At 49.5% G+C, this 15,343-nt stretch overlaps 1 protein-coding gene across 6 annotated transcripts in view; it reads left to right on the top strand.

Moving 5' to 3' along the window:
* LOC147634322 (uncharacterized) overlaps positions 1 to 15,343 on the top strand; it is a 56,351-nt gene that overhangs the window by 775 nt on the left and 40,233 nt on the right. For all 6 annotated transcript variants that reach the window (XM_086805467.1, XM_086805469.1, XM_086805471.1 and 3 more), the window contains one exon: positions 1,954 to 2,198. In XM_086805467.1, coding sequence (XP_086661593.1) covers positions 1,954 to 2,198 — 245 coding nt within the window. The remainder of the gene's footprint in view (positions 1 to 1,953; positions 2,199 to 15,343) is intronic.

The raw sequence follows: 15,343 nt of genomic DNA, 5'->3' as shown, positions 1-15,343 counted from the left end.
TGCGAAAAGAACACTGGTTTAGTGCTAGTTTAACATGTTAACGGAGCAGCAGATGCTTGGGACACTCTCAAGAATCATGATTATAAGACGGCATGGGAATTTGCTGTCTAGAAAACTTGGAAAGCTTTCTATGACCAGCTCGCAGCAGCCTTGCAAAGATAAAACGATCTAGCCCTGGCATTTGGAAGAAGTATGCATGGCACTGACCATGGCGCAAAGGTCCACTCCTTTGACCTCAGAGGAGTTGTTATTGCAGACAAGTGATCAAGGTGAATCTGCATTCAACACCAAGACCAAGAAGAAGGGCAAAGGCGAGAAGGATTTAACTCGCCAAATAGGTAAAAATAAGGTCAAGTATATCATAGCAATAGTAAAGCTATATGGCTGGAAAGTTTGAGGCACGGATGCCAACAAAGGGACATTGAACTTCGAAGACCTTATATGTTAAGAAGCAACAGTGAGGAAATGTGGCGGGAGACTACATGTTCCTCAATGGAAGGGTTGCTTGGGGAAGCTCATGTGGCATCATGTAATGATCCCTTGATAATTTACCATGGAGCTTCAAGCCACATGACTTGTCATTAGGATTAGTATTGCCTTTTGGAGTGAAAAGGAGATGAAACCCTTCTTGTCAGTAGGAGATGACATCTGCTTTAATGGTCAGCAATGAAACTAATACAAGACAAAGGTATGGTCCAAAGAAATTTATGTGCTCTGCTTTCACAACACATTGCATTGTAGAATCTAACAGGCTATGGCATTACTGTTTCGGGCACTCGAGTACCGTTACTCTTGCTGGGATGGAGAGGAATGAGCTTGTGCTATATGTGTGCCATAGTTGGAGATATGTGACACTTGCATGATGGGCAAGCAAGACCATCAGAAACAAAATTCAGACTTTACAACTCATTCACGTAGACTTGTGTGGAAAATGAAGCCGAGGAACTGCCGGCGCTGGAGCTGGTCCCTTTGCCTCTGGATGCTCTGTCTGCACGGTAGACTCCTCAGAAACCTTGGGAACTGCCAAAGCACTCAACGTGTTGAATTCTGACCTGAAAACTAACCTGAAACGAGGGTCCACTTACCCCACCTGGGTCCTGAATCCACACTTGGGCTTCCCAAAAATGGCATGAAATCTGCCCCGAACTGGTCGTTTTGTTGAGATCCTGTGGATGGACTGAATCACTTGAAGCTGGTTGGGATATGGCTGTCAATCAATCCTTCCTCTGCTGTCCTGATCTGGCCACCCTTGGGAAATGTGTTTACCTCTATTATGCTGCCTTGAAAACCCTGTTTTGGCTGCCTGGCATTGGCTGAATTGGCATCAGACCTGGCCACCCTCATGCGCCCCAGTAGGCATCCAAACATGATGTGTTTGATGGAGATGGCCACCGTACTTGCGTTTTACTTCTGCCCAAAGAAGACCTGTGTTTCAGCTCCTAGGCTGCCTAATGATGGGCGTTTTGCTTCAAACGATGGCTTGACTAGAGGCTTGACTTTGCTTGACCTTGGACAACCTAGGAATGACCTAGAAACTTTGATATGACCTGATAAAACTGGCTGCAACAACAAAAATGCAAACCCTAACTTTGTAGGGCCTTCTGATGCTCCGATACCAGTGTAACATGCTGACTAACAACGGAAGACTTAAGATGATATTAACACAATCAATCTTTGATTAACACAAAGATGCTTGACAGACACATTAGAAAAGAGAAAGATTTGACCTAATCTACTATGCATGATATGAATGTAAATTACAATGAACGGAAAAGCAAACCCTAGAGTGGGGTGCTTTCTTGATGATGATGTGTGTACTCACGATGCCTAGAGGATGGATGGTGGTGAATAATTTTGAGCTGGTAGATGGACTTATTGACTAGGAATTTATAAAGTTGATTATTACTAATTCAATCTACCTGAGTGTCTAGTTTGTACTTGATTTGCATGTAGGCAGGCGTCTAGGAGGCGATAGGAGAAGATGCCTTCCTGGTCGTGAGGAAATTGATGATATTGAAGATGATGCTAGCAAACAGAAAAAAAATTGGACGGGTCCAAATCATACCCAGCCTACGTCTTTGGTTGAGCTGCGTTTGCGACGGCTGAAGGCTGCAGAAGCAAGATTGCATCGAACAAAAGGTGAACCTTCAATAGCAAGGCTCACTCCTCTAGGCATGATCTTGGAACTTACACAAAAGGTATGCCTTTTTCTTTTTGTGAGTTGTTTCACATCTTTCTAACTGGTTGTGCTATCAATGATTGTAATAGTGGGAAACTTCTCCTTGTTTTTTTAAGATTACCCGTTATGTTTGACACGATTCTAGATCTTTGTATTATTTTGTTTTCATGGATGTTTTTTTTGACCAGGAGGGTCATGCATTGAAGCCACCATTGGCATCGCCAGATAAAAGCTCATCAATAGCTTAACAAAAGAAAGAAAGAAAAGGTGTATTAATGTCTATAGAAGATCTGAAGGGTCTATGAGACCAAAAAGAAGTTACATATGATTTATGAGTAAACTGGATGTCAAGACAACATGAAAAAGAAAAACGAAGCTGCCAAAAGAAAGACAGGGCTAGTGTACGTAGGTCCTATGTCACAATGGAGTTGATGGACAAAACCTTGTGTGTTCGGAGTCATCACGTGTCATCTTCTCCTATAGCTTTGCACATGGAGGCAATGTCCATCATTATTGGGGAGCCACTCGATGGTACTGAAAAATGTCGTGAATTTGAAGGTGACAAGTAGAGGGTCCGGATTTGTGGAGGCGAAGCTTCTATGTCATGTGCACCATCTGTCCTATGGTGCTATGTGGACATTCTCCTTCATTTGGGACACAGGATCCCTTTTTTGATGGGCTTGAGCATGCTGTGAGCCCTAGTACAAGGGACAAGTCGCTAGGTGCCATCTAGCTCAGCAGGGTGTAGTCCTTTCATGCCCGTGGCACAAGTCTATGTAACTCTCTTTGCAAGATGTAATGATTATACAAGCTAGAGCTGACACTTATTAGATCCATGGTGGGTTGTGGGAAGGCTAAGTCATGTGTCAAGTGCTTGGGTCATCTTCCATCCATAGCCAAGAGCTCTTGAGTAAGTTCTACGTAAGGCCATCAAGCCAGACACTGCTACTTTCTTCGGATCCATCTTTAGGCCTAGTGCCGATATAATGTGTCCCAAATACAATTTGGGGACTGAGCACCGTTGGAGAGGCAAGTTGTGCACTCACTCTTGTGCTCCTCCCCCCCGTTTGGATTTTTTGCCTGTTCTTCCATGCTCCTGCCCCCTCGCTGTTCTTTCTACTGTGCCTTCTCCTCTTTGCGCTTGCGCCTCCGCCCGCCCCCCCCCCCCCCAAGCCTTCTTTCGCCCCCCCCTTGTGCCCTCTTTCGCCCCTTCCCTTTGGTTCCCCCCCTCCCCCCCATCCCTCCTTCGCTCCGTTGCCCGCCTGCTTTCTTGCGCCGCCCCCCCTCCCTGCGCAGCTCAGCGCTTTCCCCCCTCCCCCTCCCCCTCCCCTTGTCTCTCTTTCCTTTTTTCTTTTTTTCCCTGCCTCGCCTCGTCTTGCCCGCCTCTCTCCTTTCTCTGCCTCCTGTGCAGGTTGGTGCTTCCAAGCTTTTGGGGTTTTTTGTTTTTTTCGGCAAGCTTCGGCATTTTCTGGTCTTCGCTCTTAGGAGGACTCCATGGCAGCCGCTCTGTCATCCGCGATCGAGGCCGCCGTTGCTTGCATTTCCTTCTTCGAAGCGGATTTTCAGGTTCTTGCCATGACAATTGCCTCTCTTGAGGCCTCCACCTTGGTCTCCGAAATTGTTGGTAGCCGCGCTGCGCGTGGACAGCTCAGGGATCTCTTTTAGGCCAGCCTCACTGGCGAACCTGCGAAGATCACCGATATTCATCCTTTGGGGCGCGCATACTACCAGGTGGAATTTGACTCGCCAGCGGCGTTAGACCGGGTCATGGAGCTGAGTCCCCTTGCACTCCATACGGCAGGCCTTCTTTGCACGGTGGCAGCACGGCTTCGATCTAGCGTCTGACCCATTGGCTGGCATTTCGGGCTTCCCAGTGATAGTTTGTTTTCGAGGCCTTAGGAAGGAGTACCTTCCTCTTCTCTCGCGGTGATTGGTGGTGCCATTGGGAGAGTGATGGAGTCCCCCCCCACTGCTACCTCGGCCCTTGCACAGACAGTTGGGATTCCATCCCTCCGCATTTGTGTGGCCTCGCCGGAGTCTGTACTGCAACGTATATCTCTTCCTAGCCTTTGGAGCGACCCCATACAGCAGCGTGTGGAGTATTCAGGCCTCCCAGGCCAATGTTTCATTTGTAGGTAGATGGGCCATCCAGCCAGAGCTTGTCCTTGGCGGCAAGCTAGGAGACCGCCTCTAGTGGTTCCTCCCCCCTTGTTTCTCGTGCTGATCCTCATCAAGGGGCAGGCTCTCAGGTAGCAAAGCCTTGGGCCTTGACCGAGCTACCGGCAAGTGGCGGACAATTGGCCCGCACCCGGGTCGCCAGACGACCACCTGAGTCGAGTGCCACTGCCGCGTGCCAGGCTGGCAAATCTTAGGAGGATTCGGTTCTGTCAGCGAACCATCATGAGCATTTATCTTAGGATTTTCCCATTGGTGACACGCCCTCGCCAGTCCCGGAGCGGGCCCCTCCGGCCCCACCTGGATGGCGATCGACACCCCCCCCCCCCCCCCCCCCCCCGCCTAGACCCCCAATGTTTAGAGAGGCCGACCGGCCTCTCTGAGCCACTGGTGAGCGCATCCCCGCAGTTGTCTTCTCCGATGGATCTCTCCTAGCAGCACCCCTCCCTCGCCCCTCCGCCCTCCCTCACCTCCTTTCCCCCCTCCTCTCCTTGCTTTGTCACCGACTTTACCTGTTGCGGTCCGCCCCACCCTTATCATCCGAGCAACAAACCGCCGCACCCCCCCCCTCCTCCTCCTTTCTGCCTCTCTAGAGCACTCGTCGCCCCCCCCCCCCCCCCCCCCCCCCCCCCGCGACCCGGAGTGGAGGCAGTCGTCAGGATCTGTCTATCACTTGATTCACCGGTTCTTTGAGCTGGTAGAGATGACTATTGCCGCTTCCCCTGTGAGGGCTCTTTCGCTAGAGTCCCCCGGTGGGGCTCCCAGGATCTTGGGACAGCCAGTGGATTATAGTTTCTTCCGATGTCTGCTGACGGAAGGGACCGACATTTTCGAGGAGACAGTAGCCCCTGTTCGGGTATGTGTGTTTTTTCACCACTCTAGGCCCTCTACGCCAAATAATGATGCGATGATCTTCTTTTTCCAATTCAGTGCAGCCCCGGGGACAGAGAGGGATCCCGAGATGGTGGCATCCAGGGCCAGGCAGTCGAGCTCTCCCAGCACCTCCAGGATCTTCGCATCACTGACATTCTCACCCATTTCTGGCCTTTGGCTAGGATGGAGCTTGGAGGTTTTGCTCATTGAGGCCAGGATGGGGAGATGGTAGTCTCCAGCCTGGAGGTGCTGCTTTTTGTCTTCATGTATACTTCTGTTGTAGTACCTCTTCCCCCCTCTTACAGATACCTCTATTGTGATAGATGGAGTCCGGAGCATGCATACACTTGCGCTCGTATAGAGTGGTGTCACATGGAGGACAGGATTAGTGCCCACCTGGCGCGCCTTCGCCCCCGCATGGATTGTGATTATTCCCTGTCTAAACTCTTGCCCAAGACTCTTCGAGTGGAGGGCAGTTCGGCTAGTGCCGCATCACACAGAGACTGATATGCGGATTGTTACATGGAACATTCAGGGTTCATGGGGGCGTCTTGTGCTTTCAGAGACGAGGTGTCCTACGAGGCGAGCTATAGAGAGCCATGGTTGGGGGACCCATAGACATTTTATTCCTCTAGGAGCATCACCTCTTAGAGGGGCGCACCGGCAGATGCGGGAAGAGTCTTCTAGGCAAGATTCACACTTTTTGGTCACCATCTTTCGGCCTCTCTGGGACACAGGGAGGGGTGTGTATTTGTGTCAGTGAGTAGCTACTGCCGATAGTGATTGGCTCAGGAGTCAACGTCCCCGAGCGTGCATAGTGGATTACCATTACTATTGGAGAGGATAGCGTTGGCTTCTTCAATGTTTACACTCCGTACGCTGTTGCAGGTAGAGCCCTCTTTTGGAGCTCAGTACGGCAGGCCCTCCCTTAGGTTGACTTTTGGTGCTTGGGTGGTGACTTCAACATGATAGAGGCAGCAGAGGACAAACTTGGGGGTGGCACGACCATTTTCAGGAGTAGAGTACTTAGCCTAGGAGGAGATGGTTCTTGTAGTCAGGGGACAGGACCCTTGGCATCTTCCAGAGTTTGGGCGTAGCCCTGGGAGCCTTCGCTTCTCGAGATCGGATAGGACCCCAACCTTTCTAGACTTGACAGATTTTACATGGATGAGTGGGCTTGCAACGGAGGGGGTATGATTGGTATTTTGGCAGGCACTACATTTTCTAACCATGCCCTGGTTATTTTGTCCTTAGAGGACCCCTGGAGGCATGACAGGCATACGAGCCCAAGGATCTTGGACAACCTCATTCAGGACCCAGAGATTTGCAGTAGGATAGAGCAGATATGGGTGGGATTGGATTTTCTTTCAGGCTCTGCTGCGCGCAGAGTGGATGAGGGCTTAGGAGAGATTAGCTGTTTCTTCCAGGAGGCAGCCCAGAGCCGATTAGAGGGTTTCCAGGAGCAGGAGAGGAGTTTGCGGAGGAGTCTTGCCTCTCTACAGCGGCTTTAGGAGAGGTCCCCGGATAGGTAGTGGATCGAGAGTCAGCTTGCCGCTGCTCGCATGGAGATTAGATCCATAGAGGAGAGGAGGGTGGAGTACAGGTATCATGCCAGGGTCTCTTTCTGGACTCAGGTAGGCGATAGACTCATAGGGGATTTCTTTGAGATAGCTGGCCCCCACAGGAGGAGAGGCGGTATTCGCAGGTTGCGTGGCCAGGATGGAGCTATTGTTCCAGATCCCTCCCCCCCCAGGTGAGAGCCATCGCCATGGACTTTTTTCAATCCCTCCTCACTGGTGCCCGAGTATCTCCACAGGTGGTGGAAGCATGCGAGAGGGTTTGGCGGCATACGAGGGAGGTGGTTCCTCCTCCTCTTTGGTCATTCTTATTGACACCTTTTACTGCTGAGGAGTTGGCGGAGGCAGTGATGGCACTTCCCAGGGGCAAATGCTTGGGGGCAGACGGGTTTCCAGTCTCCTTCTTTCTTCGCCTCATTGAAGGTCGCCTTCGTGCGGCCTCAATGAGATTATGATCGCAAGTGCCATGCCAGAGAGGCTCTCAGAGGGCTTGATTCACTTGATTTCCAAGGAGGGTGGTGACAGATTGGAGATTCGGTAGAGACCCATCACTCTTCATAGCCTATAGGATCTTGGCCAAGGCCATCAATAGAGGAGACTTCAGCCTTTTCTCCTAGACTTGATCCACGACACTCAGACCGGCTTTGTTCAGGATTGGAGCATTCTGAACAACATCTTCACCTTCTAGGAGGCGACAACTTCGGCCAGGATGTGGAACAGGACCTCATTGTGCTACTCCTAGACTTTGAGAAAGCTTATGATAGGGTGGATTGGAGCTTTATGGAGGGCACTATGAGCCAGATGGGATTCCCCATGGAGTGGATTTGTGGAGTCTTAGGACTTTACTCAGCCTCACATAGCCAGGTTCTCATTTAGGGTGCCTTAGGGTGCCTGTGGCGACAAATTCCCCCTCCCCCGCTTGGTTAGAAAGGGCTGTCCTTTGGCACCTTACCTCTTCCTATTCGTTGCCGAGGCCATGAGTAGTTTTCTCTCCGCCTAGGAGACTGGGCTTCAGGGATTGCGTCTTCCCCTTCGCACGTAGGAGGAGCTGTTGGACTCAGAGTTTGTAGATGACATAGCAGCTTTCCTTGCAGGAGATGTGGGGATTCTACAGAGATTTGTGGAGGCGATCGAGGTTTTCTGCCGCTCTTCAGGAGCACCGATTAGCTGGCACAAGTCGTGTGGTTTTTGGGTAGGCACAGCACATGCCCTGACTTGGCGACCAGTTGATGATTTTCAATGGATCCGTAGGGGCACTCTAGTTCGATATCTCGGTTGTCAGGTTGGCATTGATATCTCTCCCGAGCAGCAGCTCACCCCACTTCTTTTGAGTATTCGGAAGAAGCTTTTATATTGGAGCTCGGCGAGGCTATCCCTAGCAGGCAGAGTGGTGGTGGCGAACCAGGTACTTCAAGCCACCATGTGGTACATCACTTCGTGCTGGGCCTTTTCTCAGGCATGCATTGGGTAGGTTCAATGATTGATCTGAAACTTCTTATGGGCCAGAAGTGATGAGAAGCCATCTAAGGCCAAGGTGGCATGGCGAGTGATCATTCAGCCATGTAGCAGAGGGGGGCTTGGCCTCATCGATCCTACTATTCAGAGCCGTGCCCTGCTGGGCAAGCTGATTGTCAGAGGACTCCTTCCCGGTGGTGAGCACTGGAAGGATTTCTTATTGGCCCGGATTTCAGCCCGCACTCTGAGACTTGGGGGCGCGTGGCTGCAGAGTACCCGATGGATCTTCACAGAGATGAGAGCCCATGGTTTTAGCCCAGCTTTTGAGGACAGATTTGCAGTCAGTTTACTTCGGGCTTGGGATCATCTCAGGCCAGCCCTCAGACAGATAGTTCCAGTTGCCTCAGAGGAGTGACTCCGGCAGCGTTTGGTTTGGAGCCCCTTTAGTGGCCACATGTATCTTGGGGAGCCTCGAGCACGGGACCAGCCATGTCTCTTGGAGATTGGATTGCACACAGGCAGTTACTCCTGGAGGAGCAGGAGAGAGGCCTGACAAGAATCGAGGGTGGAGATAGGCTTAGCATCGACATTGACTCAGCTATCCCTCAAGAGCGGCTGATGCCTATTCCAGACCTGACCCCCCAGTGTGGTTAGGAGTGTGTACTAGACACGATATCCTCGTGGCGGTCCATGGGGCAGATGAGGATAGTGGGGATTCCAAGGCAGACTAGAGAGATCGGAGTTTCCCTCGGAGGATTTTTGAGGCTGCACCTTGCAGAGGGGGAGGGTGATCGGTTTTCGGGCACGGGAATGGCACATAGATCCAGCACCGTCCAAGGTGGCCATGGAGAGACTATGGCGGCTATGGATTTGGGAGTGCCGACCTCTCACGCGGCTGTAGTGGGACCCTAGAGAGTGGACTTGGCATGATCTTGCAAATCGGGAGGAGACTTTGGACGCCCCCTTCTTTGCATATACAACGCAGCTAGGCCGCAAGATTTAGATGCTTGAGATAGATGGCACACTGGCAACAACAGCACATTGGCAGTCACAGGGCCTATCACAACACTTCCTTTTAGATTTCTAGAAGAGGCTTTGGGACAGCTTTCAACCTAGAAAGATCATACTCTTTCTTTGGTTGATGGCACACAGGAGTTTGGTGGTCGGTACTTGGCTGGCAGTTGGAGGTTGGCCAACGGCTTGTCTGCGGTGCTGCCACCATCAGGAGTCTCAGCGACATTGCCTTTGGGATTGCTCGAAGGCTCAATAGATTTGGCAGCGGGTTCTTCGCATCTTCGCCATGGACAGGGCATCGACCCGGATCATCACTTCAGAGGCTGGAGCGATTAGGGCTTATGAGGAGGATGGGGGAGGGTTAGCCCTTCAGGTCTCTCGGCATCGTATTGTAGCAGTACTAGTCACAGCCCCTCCTAGAGGTGACTGGCGACCAGGCTCATGTCAGAGATGGGAGATTTGCAGTTGCATCGTAGCCTGGCACATTTGGCGTGCTAGCTGCAGCGAGGCCATCGAGGGTACCCACACTCCGCCGGCTAAGACCATCAGGAGCATATGGATTGATATTATTCACACCCTTCGCGGTCAGTGGAGGAAGCTATAGGGAGGTTCTGATCGCATGCGGAAGTGGCGGGAAGCCTTCTTGAGACTTTGGAGGCCTGATCCTTTCCTCACAGATAGAGGCGGTGACTACATTTGGCATTACAGACCACGTGTGTGGTTGTTCCCTCCCCCCTCCTCCTGTATGAGATAGCCTTCTCCCCATGGAGCGGCTAGCCAGAGGAGAAGCATCTCTTCCCCTTATGATCACTTGTTTTCCGCCCTTATATGAGGCGAGTTTGTATCTAACTGGTCGTGGTTGTACTTAGCCCTTTGTGGCTGTTTTTTCTTTAACTAATTGAAGGATCTTTTTCCTAGGAAAAAAAAGGCCATCAAGCTAGAGTTGTACACTCAGCCAAGGGGCAGTCTGGGGATGAAAACGCACCTGAGCGAGGTGGTGAGAAAGCATCCCAATTTTAGCTAGCAACATTAAGCATTAGCCCTGTCACATAAAGAGAATGCGGGGGAGAGGTAGAGCTTGAGTTTCTTGCAAGCAAACACACATACACAAGAGAGAGCGAGACACGAGAGAGAGGGATGGTTGAATTTTCTTCTATCTTTGCTTCTCTGCAACCATAAACTAAAGAGATAAGAGTACATACTATAAGGGAAAGTACTCTCTTGCTGTAACATGCAATGTTTAGTCCATAGTGTGAACTTGGCTGGCGCTATAACTATGCAATGCTCTAGTAATCCAAATGTGGTTGTCACACAACCTGTTATCCACCATTGGTGACATATCAACTATAATCTCTCCAACCATGCCAGTGGCATAAGTGCAGAAGCTATCACCAAGGTGGGTCATCAATATCCGTAGCACCAGTTGAGCTTGATATCTCTCCAAGTAAGCTCTTAAACTTGTAGAGCTTCTTTGTATCCATAGTTGCCAGGCGTTTCATGAAACGCGTTTCATAAACGTTTCAAAAACGTTTCATAAACGTTTCAAAAACGTTTCATAAACGTTTCTTTCAAATCCCAGAAGTTTCAAAAACGTTTCATACAAAACGGGGGGTTATAGGTCCCAAAATTTATATATTAGTTTATAATATGTAAAAAATATGTTGCCTTTCCTCCAAAACAATATTAAACATGCATCATTTACACATTAAAACATGTTTTCAAGTAAAAACTAAAGAATCTGGATAAAAAACGCTTAAATCGTATAGTTCCCAGGTGGACATGAATGAAACGCGTTTCATTCATATGAAACGTTTACGAAACGTTTCGTTTCATTCAAACTGAATGAAACACGTTTCATTGCAACTATGTCTGTATCCAATGTCTTCGTGAGATATCAGCCACCTGATTCTCTATGCTGACATATACCAAATTGACATCACCTGCTAGAACCTTCTCCCTCAGAAAGTGGTGATGCACCTCAATGTGCTTTGTCCTAGCATGATAGACTGGGTTATTGGCCAGTTGTATGCTACTCATGTTGTCACAACAAATGACGACGACTCTATCCACGGGCTCACCCATTTTGTCAAGTAGCTTTTGAAACCAAGCTATCCCACAAGCTACCATAGTATCGTCCTTGTACTCTGCCTTTGTACTCGACAAGGCAATTGTGGCTATTTCTTGCTGCTCTAACTCACAGCAGTACTCCCAAAAGAAAATATAAAGCCACTGGTAGATCTCCTGTCTGTAACACTACTAACCCAATCAACATCTGTGTACTCATGTAGTTGTATCTATGTCCCAACCTTATAGAAAAGTCCATAATTTATGTATTGGGAATCCGTCTAGCCATATCTAAGTGTGGCTTCCTGGGGGCCTACATAAACTGACTCACAAGTCTAACAGTATAGCTCAAGTCTGGCCTAGTAATGGTCATGTAGATTAAGCTACCCACCATGCATTTGTACATAAGGTACATAGTGTGGTCCTCCAAAAGCTCACGTGTATCTGCGGAAAGCTTTGTGTTCTGATTCAATGGCACTGAAATAGGCTTATAGTCTGTCATACCATACTTGGACATGTCCAAGCCATACTGTCGATGAGGTGATTCTCACCACCTTTATATCCAAGAAATACCCCAGCTCACCCAAATCCTTCATCTCAAACTTCTGTTTCAAAAGCATCTTGACATCATGTATGTCAGTATCACTATCACTAGTGATAATCAAGTCATCCACATAAATGACTGATAGCATGATCCCTCTATTTGTCTTTTTTACATAAAGCGAAAAATTTGCATTGGATATTTGAAATCCAATGGTAACAAGATACTCCTTGATCTTGTTTGACCATGGTGTGGGTGCCTGCTTCAAGCCATACAAGGCTTTGTGTAACCTGTACACAAAATCTAGCTGTGTATCACTCATAACCTGGTGGGCATCATGTATACTTCTTCTTGCAAATCATCATGCAAGAATGTATTGGTGACCCCACTTGGCATTGCAGGCTACCTATGTGGTTATTCCCCTCCTCCCCCTGTATGAGATAGCCTTCTCCTCATAGAGCAGCCAGCCAGAGGAGAAGTGCCTCTTTCCCCTCTTTCAATTATTTTCTCCCCACACTATACATGAGGTGAGTTGGTATCTAGCCCTCAGTGGTTGTATCTGGCCCTTTGTGGTGGCTGTCAGGTCCCTATCCCCACTGCACAACGAATTCAGGGGTGCTAGCAGCGGAAGTAGCACTTCTTGCACGGGGCACGGTCCCACACTCGGGGCCTCGCCCACGGATATCCGGGCAAGAGACTCGGTAACCCAGAAAAACTTCCCTTGCCCGGAAAGCACGGGTGATTCCTCCAGGATAACTTTTCTCTAACGTAATCTGGTGTATAGACTAACTCTTTGCTGTAGCATAGCAATCACAGCTTTGACGGTTGCCATTTTCACAACCGGGTGAATGTCTCCTCATAGTTAACACCATAGGTTTGCACAACCCTTGGCAACCCATCTTGCCTTATACTTGCTCACTGATCCATCCGAGTTATATACCTAGTTACATCCAATTGCCTTCTTTTTCTTAAGCAAAGGCACTAACTCCCATGTTGCATTTGTATCCAATGCTGCCATCTTCTCATCCATGACATCTTCCCATTTTTTTATTTCCAAATGTTTGCTCAAAACAAGTTGTCTCCAACTCTTGTATTGATTTAACTATGTAAGCATAATGACGGTCTGCATATCCATCATATCTCAACTTGTCAACAGGGTATCTAACCCTCCTAGAACTACGTATACTTGGATCACTACCATGTGTCCTCAGAATAGCCCCGGTTCTCCTTGCACTAGGAGTAACCACTGACGGAATGCTAAGTTCCTCATCATTTCGCATCGCCTAGGGTTTCGTACTTTTTTTTCCCCCAAAATCTCTCGTGTTTTGGTCCGCTTGTCAGGTCTCCGTACCTGCGCCGCCCATTGCGTCTGCGTACCTGTGCACCGTACCTACGCCGTGACCCGCGTGCTCTCGTCTGTCGGCTGCTGCTTTACAGCTTCAAGGTGCCCGTTGCATTCTTGTATACCCTGCGCATATAGGTTGCATACTGAGATGGTATGATGACGAGTGCAGAGCCCTATACTCACAGCTCCGCATACAGAGAGCCTTGGGAACCATCACAGAGCAGGAGTCGAGGAGAGAGATGAGGAGACTTACTCGCCGTAAAAGGCGGGCCTTCGCAGAGATACAGGAGCTAGAGATCTTTCATTTCTTCCTGAGTAGAGATAGCCCTATCTCATGGCGGCACTTCAGAGAGCCCCGGACACCGACACCTATTGCAGACCCACAGACATGGCACACATATGTAGAGGGCCTAAACCACGCCCCACAGCAGCCACCTATACTTGAGCCACAGGAGCCTCGACCTACCACAGCTAGCTTCTTTACCCACTCGATGGTACAGGAAGCTATCCGCCGCCTACAGCATGGACGGGCCGCCCACCATACGGGCCTGCAAGGTGAGCATCTCATATATGCAGTAGATTCTTTGGCTCCTTTTCTTGCACACCTGTTTAACAGGGCACTAGTAGAGGGTTTGCCTGCGGAGTGGACGATGCACACCATTGTGCCGATTCACAAAACAGGGGATATGCTCGATCCGAGCAACTACAGGACGGTTATGGTTGGCCACGTGCTGGCCAAACTCTATGGTGCAGTGTTGGAGCAAGAGATTAGCTTATATGCTGAGCGAGCAGGTTTACGCTCATCAGGACAGGTAGGCTTCAGGAGAGCTTTCTCTACCACTGACCATGTATTCACTTTGAGATGTATGATTGATCAGGCCAGAGTGAGGAAGAGAAAGCTCTATTGCTGCTTTGTGGATTTCCGCAAGGCATTTGACACAGTACCACGAGAGAGGCTCTTTCAGCGCCTGCAATCTCTTGGCATACCAGTAGGTATGACATGGGGCATCTATGCATTATATGAGCAGGTTTTTGGGCGAGTCAGATGTCCAGGAGGTATGTCCGAGACTATTGCTAGCACCATTGGTGTGAAGCAAGGATGCCCACTTTCCCCCACGCTATTTGGGTTATACATTGATGAGGTGGCTGACTTCATTACACGGGGAGGCGGAGATGGAGTTGATTTAGCAGGTACCTCAGTACATATTATGCTTTATGCTGATGATATTGTATTAGTGTCTGAGTCTCCAGGAGGTCTACAGCAGCATCTACATGCACTTGATGATTTCCGCACACAGAGGGGTCTTACTGTGAACCTTGGGAAAACCAAGGTTATGGTCTTTCATACATCGAGACATGGCAGGAGTCAGCTGACATTCACTCTCGCAGGACGCCAGGTGGAGGTGGTGACATCATACGTGTACCTAGGGGTTACCTTCTCTGCAGCAGCCACACGCTTCACCATGGGTTCAGCAGCAGCTAGAGCTAGATTGACACGGGGATATGTAGCATTGGCTATGCTAGAGAGACAGTGCCACCAGGCGCATTTTCAGGAGCCCCGGACGAAGGGGTGGCTATTTGACGCATTAGTCACACCGGCATTGATGTATGGAGCAGCGGTATGGGCGCTAGGCCTTGCTACCCATTGGTGGACACAGAGAGACCACAGGCCCTCATGATGGCACGCATGATACGCAGCAAACCGTCAGCACCTCATGACATTATCCGAGCAGAGTTTGCTGCGCCTCCTATGATGGTAGAGGCCATATTTCAAACTATATGCCTGCTAGACAGATTCAGAGAGATGCCACAGGACAGATTGTCATACAGAGCTTTCGAGGCATCTAGACAGCTGGCTGAGGCAGGAGACAGAGGATCATGGTATGCACAGGTCACACATTGGTTCTCACAGCATGGCCTAGACATGGATCATCTACCACCATTCCAGTATGAGAGGGATGCACCACATATCCGTCTCTCTCATAGTGAGAGGAACAGAGTATTGAGACAGGACCTATGGCAGCTCTATACACGAGAGACATGGATATCGCCTACACAGCCTCTTCCACCGAAGATGCTATACTACAGAGATCACTTCATGAGTATCACTGATGATGGAT

Source organism: Cibotium barometz, chromosome 11 (genome assembly GCF_041138505.1).
Source record: "Cibotium barometz isolate CiBa-2024 chromosome 11, ASM4113850v1, whole genome shotgun sequence".
NCBI classification, from domain to species: Eukaryota; Viridiplantae; Streptophyta; class Polypodiopsida; order Cyatheales; family Cibotiaceae; genus Cibotium; species Cibotium barometz.
Note: the sequence above shows the minus strand (reverse complement) of the source record. Positions and strands in the feature narration are given on the sequence as shown.